Consider the following 13,391-nt stretch of genomic DNA (forward strand, 5'->3'; position numbering starts at 1 on the left):
GTACCAGGAGCTGTGGAGACTCCCAAGGACAAACTGCTGTCTGTATCTTAAAATTACATTTGCATTTTGGCATATTGATTCGAGGCAAACGTTAGATTCCCAAAGCGTGTCACTGGTATTATTTATTTCGACACCCTTCTTTTCCAATCTCTCTGCTTCTTGTGAACAAGTTAAGAGGCATCTTGTTTCATGATTTTATACCCAACTCCCAAGCCTTCTCTACTTCAATTTTCCTAGTTTACTACTGTATCTCTTACGTGTGCTTCCAGCAACTCATGAGATTTTGCTTTCCATTCATTCATATATTTACTTAATCAGCGTGTATTGAATGCTTACTCCTTGCACTTTGCAAAATGCCAGGGAGGCAAAGCACGTGTCTTGCACCAAAGAAGCTCAATCAGAGGGCAGGGAGACAAGTAAACGAGTGATTATCACAGCACACCACTCACTGGCACCTCTGTTCCCTTGCCTTGGTCTATTCTTACCTCCTGGTACCTCTGCTGAGGCCTTAAACCCAGCAGTCTGGACATTGGCTAACTGTCTGTGCCAGGATCTAACAAAAAAACTGTGATTTTTAAGAGGAAGGGACATAGTTCAAGATTTGAATTTGGTGGGCACAGAAGATACTTGTTACAGCAGAAATTAAAAACTTAGGTGCCTCTAGGGGGCAGGAGTGAGCCACAAAGAGTGAAGAATGAGGAGGCAGGATAGTTAGGGAGTGCTGGGGTCTATAGCATATTGGGGAGCACATGTCCCTACCAGAGGGGTAAGTGCTTCAAAGCTCCAGTCCCTTTTAGCCATGCAGAATGTGGCTCCATTGTGGCCATTTATGATTTATCAAGGAAAGCTGAAAGGCTAGTTTTTTGTTTTGTTTTTTTTTTTTACAAAATCACCTGTTAGTATCTAATTCTGGGTTTTAAAAACGTTGTCCTGATCAATGTTCCATGCTGGGCTTCTGGCCACCACTTTGATGGCTTTGCTGTTATAAGAAGCATTTTTGCAGCACACTGCATTGAGATTTGATTTCCACTTTTGGCCTTTCTTCCTTTTTTTTTTGGCCTTTCTTCCTAAAGGCCATTTGATCTTGAGCAAATTGTACCTCTTTGGACCTCAGTTTGTCATCTTTATGAGGAGGGCAGGCCCAACAAGTCTTGGAGGGCCCGAATCTGATAATCCATGGTTGTGGCGCTGTTTGCATATCATCACTTTGTTGATATCACCCTGTCCTCCTCCTCTCTGCCCCTCTGGCCAGAGAGTAAAGGCTGGCTTTGGATCAAAGAGCTTCCTTAGAAAAGGCTTCTATAAAGCAGTGTAGTCATCTTAGATATGGATTTGGAAGTTATGAAAGAAGACTCAAAGATCTCCTGGTCCACCCTGCTAGGTTAAGAAATGTGCACAAGGCTGTGTAGATTTTATTGGCTTTCCTGCCTTAGAGAGCTCCTCTCTTTTTATATCTAGTTGGTAAATGGTGTCATAGTACCTAGAAAGATGTAACTCACCATTACTATGGACTATTTCCTGCTTCTACCAACAGGATCAGGTCATTAGAGCAATTAAGATAGGTTATCCCGGGACGCCTGGGTGGCACAGCAGTTGAGTGTCTGCCTTTGGCTCAGGGTCCAGGGATTAAGTCCCACATCAGGCTCCCTGCATGGAGTCTGCTTCTCCTTCTGCCTATGTCTCTGCTTCTCTCTGTGTGTGTCTCTCACACAATAAGTAAATAAAATCTTAAAAAAAAAAAAAAAAAGAAGAAGATCTGTGATCCCATGAACCACAGAGTCCCAAATCAGAGTGGCCAATCACTCATGGGGATATCAGCCTACTGGCCTCTTCATGATCTGTGCTAAATTAAGATCGGCCTTCTCCTTGAGATTTTGGCATTTAGTTGCTATTTACATTAGAAAGTAGTTACCTAATCTAGTAATTTGGTTCAACAAATATTGTATAAGCCATATGATATTTTAAACAATTTAAGCTCCAGGAGTAACAGCCCCATAAAGGGTGTGTGTTAGCAGTGCTCTATGGGACATAAATTAAGAAGAGCATTTTTCCAGCTGTAGTTGGATACTTGGGTTGGTGTTTCAGCAAACTGCATAATCAGCACAAAGCCCAGGTCATTAGGGTCTGCTGGCAGGAATCAGCAAACCTGCAAATCACCAGGAGAGCCCAAATACGCCGAGATGAAGTGGTCCTTTGAAATCTGACTGTCTGTTGAAAGCAACACGGGAGACCATGACCTCATATGTAAGAGTGAGCAATTGGTCTTACTTCCGCTAGAGAGCATGAGGCCCTCACCAACCTCACTGCTTTTCTATATGCAACCACCCCAAAGCCTCCCATTTCACTTAGAATAAACGGCAGATTGGCAGACTTGCTGCCATGACCAGTGGTCTTCACAAATATGCTCCTGCCCAGCTCCCTTGAGCTAATTACTGTCACATGTGACTTTGCTCACTTGGCTGCAGTCTAGTTGCCTTTGTTGCTGATCTTCAGACACCCTGAGTTCCTTCCTGCCTCAGGACCCTTGCACTTACTTCTTCCACTCCCTGGAAGAATTTTTCTCCAGATCCTCTCATTGCTTGCCTCTTCCCCTCACCTCCTGTGCTCTAGCTTTCCTTTCTCAGAATGGTCCTCCTGGACCATTGCAGATAACGCATCTTCCCAATTACTCTCTTTTGTTTGGTCAGTTTGGGATTTTTGGTTTTTTATGGGAGTATAGCTGACACCCAATGTTAGTTTCAGGTGCACACATAGTGATTTGATGATTATATATGTTATGCTGTGTGCACCCCAGGGGGAGCTTCCATCTGCCTCCATATGTTGCTATTACAATAGCATGTCTATTCATGCTATGCTGTGCCTTTCGTTCCCAGACTCATTCAGCCCATAACTAGAAGCCCAGACCTCCCACTCCCCTTTACTCATTTTTCTCCTCCCCCCACCCCCTCCCCTCTGGCAACCATCAGTTTGTTTTCCCGTATTTATGGGCCTTCCCAGTTACTCTTTGTCCTCTTGGGTTGTTTTGTTTTCTGCATAGCACTTTTCCTCATCTGGAAATTTATTATTTATTCACTTGCATATTTGCTTATTATCTATCTGTCCCAGTACAAAATAGACCTCCCTGAGTTAAAGATGTATATCCTACCAGGTCCTAGCTGGGGACATGGGCTTTCTGAGCCTAGGTTCATCACCTTAGTAACATAGAGATATCAATAAAAGAATAACTGAGGCCATCTTTCTGTCTCAGAGACTTTGAGGGGATCAAATGAGAGCACCAGGAATGGCCCCGACTTGTGACCCAGTGCATCTTCCTCTTTATAGTGTTGCAGCTCGATAACCTACTCACTCCTCAACCTATCCATCAGCTAGTGTCTTAATATCCAAAAAGTCCTTAAAACATATGCTCATTATGGAAACTTGTAATATATAATCTATGTAATTCTTCTGTGTGTGTTCATTTCTATGAGTATATAAATATATATTTTCACCCAAGTGTATCATGTTATTCACATGTTTGTATCTATATAACATTATTTGTTAATCTTATATCTTGAAATACTCCTCAGAGTCATGTTGAATGCTAAAACATATTGTACCATACTTTACTGAACCATTGCTTTATTATTGGACATTTGGGTTGCCATTTTTTTTTTACTCTTTATAAAGTTCACTATCTTGAACATCTTTATGCATAAACGCCTTGTTGGACCTTTTCTTTTCTTAGAACACCAGTAAGTGGAAATCATGCATTTACTGAATTTCTGTGTGCCGGTGGTTCCCTGTACAGCACTATGGGGAATTCCAAATAAGTCCCAAACTGTTAAAGAAGTCACGCTGGTTGAGGAGCTAAAGTTCAGACACAGAATGCAATAGAGAGCAACCACAGCCAGTATGCAGTTGATTAAAGACTGAAGGAGGCTGTTGCAGACAAGGTGCTGCAGGCAGGGGTTGGGAGTGGTGTTTTGGGAACAGAAAACCAGAGGGTGGCAGTGGAGGCAGAAAAGCTGCACAAAGGCTGGATTTGACGGGCACTTGGGAGGGAAGGTTGGGAAAAGAGAAGGCATTTGGGATAGGAATCACATCAGGGAAGGCACGGAGGCTGGAACAAGCCAGCCTCAGAGCAGCCTGGGCTGCAGGCGAGGGCACCGGGCAGATGAGGTGAGGCCGCCTGGATGGGGCCAGAAGTGATGGTGCCACAGTCATGTGCTGGGCAGTTACATGGAGGCTAAGGATTATTACCATCATTCCGAGCGCACAGGGGTCTGCTCAGAACAACAATATGAGCCATTTGTACAAAAGACCAAAATGGAATCCAAATAACAGGTCCAGCTGCTCCAAATACCTCCCTCCCCCTGCAGTTAACATTTTACTACCCGACCGAGTAACTAATGAATCTGGCCCAGCCTAAATCCCCAGGCACAAATCCCTGCTTGGGGTCTGTGTCTAGACATCCAGACCCGAGTGCAATTTGCACTTTGAACATTCAGTGCCTTATCGCTTACGAGAAATCAGGTTTAATGGGGAAGATGGGGAGGTGTCGCCCCTACCCCCTCCCTTCGGCCCAGCGACTGTGGGCTAAGGGTCCCTGGGATAATGAATGCATCGGGTGATAGAGAGGTCATAGTGGTGTTTGCTGTGTGGCTCCGGTCATCCACAAGCACTGACGGGGAGGTTTCTCCATCTCGTTGCAGGCTATGTTTCGTGAAGCTCAAGCTCCTAATGATAGCCATTGAGTACAAGTCCGCCAACCGAGAGAGCCGGTAAGCGTGCCACCACCCAGTGGCCTGCTGACACCTGCGAGGCAATGAGCGTGCTCTCAGGGAGCTCGGCCCACCTGCTTCTGTCCTCCACGTGATTAACATGCTCGGGCCCCTGGTAGATGCGCCTCTGAGCCTCGGCACATCTCAGGGCATGCCCAGCCAGATGCGGCCACCTCCGCTGCAGACCCCTGGCATCCCAAGCCCCGTTGGACATTCAGAAAGTGTGTCTCCAAAGGAGGGCGATGAGGCATCCGGAGGTCTGATTGTGCCAATTTAGGCTTTTCACCCTCTCTGCACAAAACCAGGGACAGGCCCCGTCCTCAAAACCCTGTTTACTGCCGTGAGCTTGAAGCAGGTGGATTCTGGCCCCCTCCACAGCAAGGATAGGGCAGGGCCATGACGGGATGCACCGGCCCTCTTGATGGCCAAATTACAAGCAGCCTATTGTGTACCATATGTGCTTTTCCCGGTGCAACCGAAATCCAGGTGGCACAATGTCAGCTTCATGTAAATTAGCCAGGAGAGCAGGGCTCAGAGGCAGGAGCCCTCTTTATTTATTTATTTTGCACTTAATTATGTGCACATCAGACTGAGGAGGGACGGGGTCTGGTTGAAATAGATAACAGCCCAGTCGATACATGAGTTCTCGCCGGACGAAGGAAGCATCCCATTAACCCAGGAGTTTGTTGATGAAGGACCATACGCATTACCGATAAAATAGAGATGATTTTTTTTCGCCCCAATTTTTATCAATGGGTTTTGGAAGAAAGAGCTTATGGAGAAATGCGTGGGCTTTCGTCCTCTAGGATGACATCTGGGTGTATTCCTAGTAATAGGAAGTAAGTCTTCCCGTGACCGCCCAAGTGTAGAGGACAGATACCCTCCAACATGTGCCTTAATACATCAAGTGCAGGGCAGGACTAGAAGGTGCTCACTATCACCATCTAAGGAGTTTTCATTATCTAGATGAATAACTCAATAAAGCTGGGCTTCCAAATGGACGCTCTCTCTGGGTAATTAATGCCATAAAGCCAGACTTCCAAACATACAGTCAGCGTCTCTGACAAAAAGCAAAACAAAAAGCAAACAAAACAAACCAAAACCAAAAAACACTGGATTGTCAGCAAGTCAATCCAATGTTCCCTGTTACCTTAACCACCAGATCAGATTGCTTTCACAAAGTCAATCTGATCAAAGGCTAAGCTATTTGGAAAATCCAAATCAACCAAGAGGAACTAAAAATGGTAGATTTGGTAGCTACATGTAAAGCGTGGCCATAGCAGTTAGTAATTATGTATAGATATAGTTTTCCTTTTTGTGATGGCAAACTGAAGAATATCATGTGCAAAGAAGGGGGAGCCAGAGCCCTGGCTATTTGCTGTTCCACAGACAGAGTCGGTGTTCCTGGGATTGCCGCTTTCCCACATGGTGGCTAGTAGTCACCTGTGCCTGTGGAGGGGGAAACATGTGTCCTGGGTTTCTGCAAATGACATTCTTCATGTTGCCACGTCAGTAAATCTGTGTAATTCAGTCTTCTCTCTTTATCACTTCGGTGCATCTCTCAAAAAAGTGTGATGGTGTAGGCGGCGCTAACGCTGAATAGCGTCTCTTGACCATTCCTGTATAATTTCATGGCAGGAGTCTGCCCCCTGAACCTTGACCAGTCATCTCCCACCTGCCACCTTTGGTCACAAGGAGGGAGAGAAAAAGTCTGGTAATGGTTCAGTGTGAATCTGCTGTCACTATTCTAAGAAAAATAACTAAGAGCTTTCCCTGAAGACAAAGTCTTTTCTTTGATGGACCCTCCAATTAACTCACAAAGCTGAGATGTTTTCAACAAAGCCATATTTATAGATACAGATTTTTAGGTTTTTTTTTTTTTCTTTCAGAAAAGAGTGAAAAGAACTTGTTTGGCTTTGTTTTTGGCTTTCTGTGTGCCTTTGCCAACTTAATCCTCTCATGTGGCTTGGTCTCAGTGTGGAACACATTGGTTCTTGTGGAAAAAGGTGTGTGGGAGGGAATGTGGATCGTGCCTCTGAGAAAACACTTAACTTCTCCAACACAATATCCATGTTAAAAAGAATCGAACTTTTGACCCTTCCTGAGCTAAGAATTTTGGTTTTTTTTTTCTTCATTGAAGAATTTCCCATTTCCTTTCCTCTCCCATTTTCTAAGTGGCTGGGTGTTAAAATTAGAAGAACCCAGCCTCTCCCCCCACCCCTTTGCCCCCCAGCCTGTGTTGAACTACCTCCTCTGTTGTTTGACCCCATGACGCTGTTTCCATGCTCTGCTGAAAAACCTTGTTTTCACATGCATCCTTCAAATAATTTGAAACAAAGGTTTTGTTCCTTCTTTCCCTCTGGTGTCAGTCAATTTATTATCAAATTGTTTGATTTTAAATTCTTTTCTTGTCGTTTTGCAGAAGCCGAAAGCGGTATGCGCTCTTCGTTAACCTTCCTCCCAACCCCCACCCGCTATCTTCACTGCTAACCACAGGACTAACCATTTGCCAAGAATTCAGGAAGATAGAGATTATATATATGTATACACATACATATAATCTCGTTCCCTTGTCTAGTATATATATATATATGTAAATATATATATATGTATATTTATAATTAAACCCCTCTCCAACTAGAACACATAAACATTGAAAAGTAGCAGATTGCTTTTCTTGTTCAGTTTGTTGATTCTTTTGGATGACGCACTAACTTCTTTGCAGGAGACCTAAAAAACCAACAGGTGAAGTCCCTGTTTTCAGTTATGGCACCAATGATGGGAGCAAGTGCCAACAATGTTGAGAAGGAGGACGCTTCTCTCTAGCCCCTGGTGTCTGTTTCTGTCCTGTCCTGACGTGTCTTGGTGTCCACCGGACTCTGTGGTGCCATTTGTCTGCATACCACATCCACATTCCCAGTAACTTCCTCCTCCTTGTGTCTGCTTTCCAGTTTGTAGAGCAGGATTCGTGTCCTTTTATCCACAAAACAGAGACCAAGCTCAACTAACATTCAACTTTCTTTCCCTTACACTTATTTTGATGATAATATTTTGCTGATGATCATTTATTTCCCGGGCAATACTTGGTACAGACTTAGAACACTGCTACCTAATTGCCAGATTATTACATCTGATTTAGTGAATGAGTACCGTTTATTGAGATGAACTCATGGCTTTATGTTTTTCCCCAGTGTGTTTGGGCATATTTCTTAATGTGAAGTATCTCAGCTTTCACCATGTGACATCACCCTGTTATGCTGCTGTTCTCTGTTGCATGAAGCATGACCAAATCCTCATTGATAGCATTTTCTTTTAACTTTTTTGGTTAATATTTCCAGTGTAGTTTTTCAATAATGTGTTCTCTAAAACAGTATTGTTGAAAACATACTATTGAGATGCCTTTGTGTTCATCTTCTCAAGAGTTGTTTCTCTCCGTGGTTGGAATCACTGTCACTTGTTCATGTTTGTAATTGTGTGTGTGTGTATGTGTGTGTGTGGTGGGGGTATTTGTCTGGAACTCTTTCCAAAGTCAGATTCCTCTGTGATTTTTGGAGTAGATGTGTGACAATAGAGGTGGCTTCCTGTCAGTTTGGTATTATTGATATGATCCAACTGCAAGAAGTTACTGCAACACTTTGCATTTTCAAAGGTCCACAGTGGTTGCACCTCTGCTGTTGGCTTTTGGCCTTTGAGTCCTTTTATCTTGTGGTGGAGGCATGTTGTGACATAGCATGACTTGTCCTAAAGTGTACCACAAAGTAACATGGCTTGCTCCCAGAGCCAAATAGCCACTGTTTTCCTTTCCAAATGAACTATTTCTTCTCCATCCCTTATGGCTGCTGTTTTCCTTATGTGCAAAATATATTTTTAAATGCCATTTCTAAAATCATTGTGATGGGTTCAGGCCCAATAATTCCTTGCCCATATCATTGGCGTACCACAGTCGCAGGCATTTGAGTCTGACCAACTGGGAGCAATCTTTACTATGCTGTCTCTGTGTGAGTGAACTGGGCTCAAATATATTGAAGCATGGAATACACACTGTGTCTCCTACATAGATTCTATAAGCAAAAGTGTGTGTGTCTAGTTGTGTGGGACTCCAGCAGCATATAATTGAAAGCCCAGAAAAAATAAAAAGTTCCAGAAAGACAATAATATTTGAGATTTGGGGCTCCTGTAGGCTGTGCCCTAATCCAGCCCATCAACTGCAGGGCAGTTGTACTCCCGAAAGGGTAAACAATTGGCTGAAACCAAGTTCCACCTGATAGCAATCATATATGACCATGGGTGCTCAAAGAGGCCACTTCCCAGTGGTGTGATTCATCTGGGCAAGGCGTGAACTGAAGTTTTAGATGGTTCTAATTCCCTTGCTTTAGTTAATGAAGTCCCATTAGCTTGCTAGACACAGATATAATTATCATGTTCTCAAGTACAAATTATATTCTCATGTGACTGATAATTTTGTCATTGTTCGGGGAATGGTACATTACACCTACCAAAAACTGAGGGGGGTGGGAGAAGAAATACACACCTGTTAATTTACCCATAATAGATACAAGATTCCTTTAAAAAATATGGTTCAGCTGAACTATTCATCATTGGTTGTCTCCAAAACCAGCAAACAAATTAAGTTTATGATGATGGAAGAAGGAATAAGTAGATGTTTCCTAGTTGTTATGCATAAGTGGCGGAGAAAAAGAATAAATCATTTTGCCCCATCAAGCCCCAAATCTCCAACCTGACTCAAATTCAGCGTGACATACACAATGAAATGCATTGTACCTTGAGGCCTGGAGCTCCCCTTCCGGAGGAACCCGTCTGGGACGTTTCTCTGTTGAACTGAGCCCTGCTAGCCAGTTCTAGGTTCTTGTGTTTCAACTCTGAGTGGTACTTTCAATATTGAAATCAATTGCTGCTACTCCCCAAGTGGCTAGCTGTTTATATATTTGTGTATTTACATTTTTGTACTTAGTGCATCCAGGAGATGGTTAACTCATGTGCCAACCCCCTAGAAAAGGTGAGGTCCCTCCTTTGGTAGGCCTGATTGTTAAGAACTTGGCTCAATCTTTGAAATAACAGCTGTGTCTACCTTTCTCCTCACTGGAGAGGGAGAGGAACACTTTTGGAACTGAGACCATTGATTTATATTTTTCGTTCCTTCCACCAATAGTTGAAAAGTGCCTATTGCATACAGGGCCCTAAGCGGGCTACCATGGGAAACTTATTTACAAAAACAAATAAAATGGGATCCCTGGGTGGTGCAGCGGTTTGGCGCCTGCCTTTGGCCCAGGGCGCGATCCTGGAGACCCGGGATCGAATCCCACATCGGGCTCCCGGTGCATGGAGCCTGCTTCTCCCTCTGCCTGTGTCTCTGCCTCTCTCTCTCTCTCTGTGACTATCATAAATAAATAAAGATAAAAAAAAATGTTTAAAAAAAAACAAATAAAATATGAGCATGCTTTTCACTCCCTTTTTTCAAATAGGGGTTCCCCATGGAAAATATATATTTGTTTCCTGAGAGTGGGCGAGGAGCCAGAGAATCAGCCAAATGCAAAAGTAGTCTGAGAGCCAAAGAAAAAGAGAGAGCAAGAAGCCTTAGAGAAGGAGCTACATAAGCCCTTGGCCTCCAGCTGCCACTGAATGTTTTCTGTTGAAATTAGCAAGGTCATAGAGGAAAGAGGATAATTTATATGTTCTTTGAAATGAGGGAAAGTACATCCCTTGCCAAGAAGATGTCCCTATTGGAATTCTACTAATTGATATATGGACTTTTTCTTAGAGATTTTCTTGATTCTTCACATGACACATCTTGAAGTTTATCTCTGATAAGCAAGTGAATTAGACACAATTGGAGCCAGGGACTGATTTAACGTGATGCATAGGGAGGGAGATGTCTGGCAGTCATAAGAACAAAACAAACTTAACATTGGATATTCTTTTAAGAGATCAAACAAAGACTTTTGGAAAGATTTACATATTCCCAGTAGGAGGTCAGTCACATATTCTGAGGGTAGTAGGAATTTTGCTGGGGAAAAAAAAATTACTGCTGTGTAGGATCCTTTTTATATATATATATATATTTTTTTTTTTTTCAAAAAAAGGAGGATTAACATTTAAATTTTCTAGATACGGAATGTGGATAGAAGACTTAATGTCTACAGTATTAAAAAGAGTAATGCATTTCCTCAAAGAGACTTTGAAGCCTGTACCTTTACATAGGGAGTATTATATGCAGTGGGCCCATGGAATCAGGACCACATGCTTCTCTAACCAAACTGCTAAATATATGAATGGAATACAGCACAGTGAACATTCTTATGTATCTAGACTTCTTTCCTTCATTATTCTCAAGATCTGGGCTTGTTCTTTCAATTCCCACCCAGAAAGCTGCCTTGGCTTGATAGCTGCTAATGTGAGCATAAAGCCTCACACATGCTTTAAAGAGATGACTCAAAGCCTCTTACTCCTTGTTAAGCCCTCTCTAAAAGAGAACAAGAAGGCACCCTGGAATCACATAGTCAGTGATGTCCTTGGAGGTGCATAAGGTTTGAGGAACACAGAGACACTCCACTCTGCAGCCAGAAGGCAGTCCAAATTAGCCTGTCTCCAGATGTTGTAGAGGGATATAATATATTGGATACTGTAGTCAGTAAAAAGGTCTTTCAAATGCCAATAGGGGGCCTTCTGGTGAGTTATTAGCACCAAGAACAAAATGGAGAACTAGCCCCTGTGACAGATTATTTGCTTCTTATTTAGTTGTTTTAATAACCATGCTTACTATTAATAGGGACCATGCATTAAGGATCTACTATATGGCAGTCACTCAGCACCTAGTATATACTTTAGCTCTCTTAGTGACACTATAAGCTGGAGATTATTCACTCCATTTCATAGATGAGGAGAGTGAGGCTTAGTGGCCCCCACATGCTCCAGGCCAGAGTCTGAACTCCTAGGCCTGACACATGCACCTGCTAGTTTAACTAGCATTGGCAGTGAAACAGATTTGAACACAAATATGCCTTCTATCAGTGCCCCAGATCTTTCGTCTCCACCATGCTAACTCGACTAAAGTAGGCTTGAAGGCTGTAATAAATGATCTCAACCTGCAGTCTCTGGAATGATAATCCCAAATTCTCATTGTAAGCCAATTCTTGTTCACTGCTGATAAAGAACAGAGTAAATGAAAAGAAACTTTTCATTGATAGGAACCTTGCTATCACTGTCTTCCTACTATGACACAGTGGGCTTGATCACTGGAGTGCAATTAGAGAAGCACATAATGTAAAAAAGAGTTCTGTGCAAAGCTTGTTTTGCACATATATGTCACCAAGACATTGATGAGTGTCAAATTTCCCCTTTTGAATTGCATTGTTGAAATCATGATTGGATTTTTTTTTTCACTCAGAAGCTTTTTTTACACTCTTATATAAATACATATCAAAATGTAGATTTTTCCAACTTTAAGGAATTAGCTTCGTCAGATGCCATAAGTACCCAGAATTTTTCATGTATGTCCTTGTACATTATTGTGGACTGTACAGTTCTTCACCCTATAACTTCATCTCATTATGAACAGGATATTTTGATAAGGAGCCCTGTGTCCACTCTGTGGGGCCAGCTAAAGAAAATATGATAATTCCATTGAAAATGAAATACACTTTTGGCTTTTTTTTTTGCACTAATAAATAAGAAGAGTAACCATAACCAATATGCAGTGAGCCTTCTGTACATTATCTTGCATTATCTCTGAAGAAAGACTATGATTATCATCATCATTGTAGGTGAGGATACTGAGTTGGAGGGAGATTTAGTAATTTGCCCAAAGCCAGACAGCTACTAAATGGTGATGCTGCATTTTCTGATTGCAGAGCTAGGGCAGACAAGTACTGCCTGACAGCAAAGGGGTAAGAAAATGTGCAAAATCCAGAATTCTCCCCTTCTAGACCATCACATTTAATTGGCTTTGAAAAAGGAGTCCATCTAAACTGTATGAGCTCTGACCCTTTTTCCCCTCGTGATCATGAGAAGTCAGAGGGCAGTTAAGCCAATGTAAAGAATTGGCAGAGGGGTAATTAGAAGGTGCTTGTCCAGTGCTGCTGTCGGTTGCAAGCTGTTGCTCTTAGTGTGGCCTGCTTCTTCCGATTTCTGAAGAATCTCATTGTTGCCTGTGGTTCTAGGGAAGAACAGACCAATCATCATGGTCTGTGGCTATTATTTAAGTGTTAATAACAGTGATGACACAGGATTGGTTTCCTTCTGTCAGGTCCCGTTATGGCTAATAGTGGATGTTCTTGCAACCACAGACAATTATTTTGCCATAACAATCCACTCTGAGGCTTCCCGATAGAACAAAAGTTTACCTGAGTCCTTCCTGTATTGCTACAGACATGTCACTCTGTTGGCCACAGCCCTTCCCTGAAATGGTTTTGCCGGCAGTAAAAAACAAAACAAAACAAAACAAAACACAACTTGTTAATTAGCATCCTGGATTTTGATTGCCTTAGACACTTGAGGACTTCCTTTAGCCTAATTCCAAACATCTATTACTTTAAAGCCAGATTTTCAGATCAGAGAACACCTTTGTTATATCTATTGCTGCATTCAGGGTACCTAAATACCCTGTTCATTAAG

General features: G+C 42.5%; 1 protein-coding gene across 20 annotated transcripts in view; it reads left to right on the forward strand.

Moving 5' to 3' along the window:
- The window catches only part of KCNMA1 (potassium calcium-activated channel subfamily M alpha 1), a 718,693-nt gene that overhangs the window by 563,257 nt on the left and 142,045 nt on the right, over positions 1-13,391 (forward strand). For 10 of the 20 annotated variants that reach the window (XM_041748736.1, XM_041748737.1, XM_041748740.1 and 7 more), the window contains exons 16-17: positions 4,692-4,760; positions 7,183-7,194. In XM_041748736.1, coding sequence (XP_041604670.1) covers positions 4,692-4,760; positions 7,183-7,194 — 81 coding nt within the window. The remainder of the gene's footprint in view (positions 1-4,691; positions 4,761-7,182; positions 7,195-13,391) is intronic. The other 10 variants (XM_041748738.1, XM_041748739.1, XM_041748742.1 and 7 more) reach the window with 1 other exon arrangement.

This window comes from Vulpes lagopus, chromosome 3 (genome assembly GCF_018345385.1).
Source record: "Vulpes lagopus strain Blue_001 chromosome 3, ASM1834538v1, whole genome shotgun sequence".
Lineage (NCBI taxonomy): Eukaryota > Metazoa > Chordata > Mammalia > Carnivora > Canidae > Vulpes > Vulpes lagopus.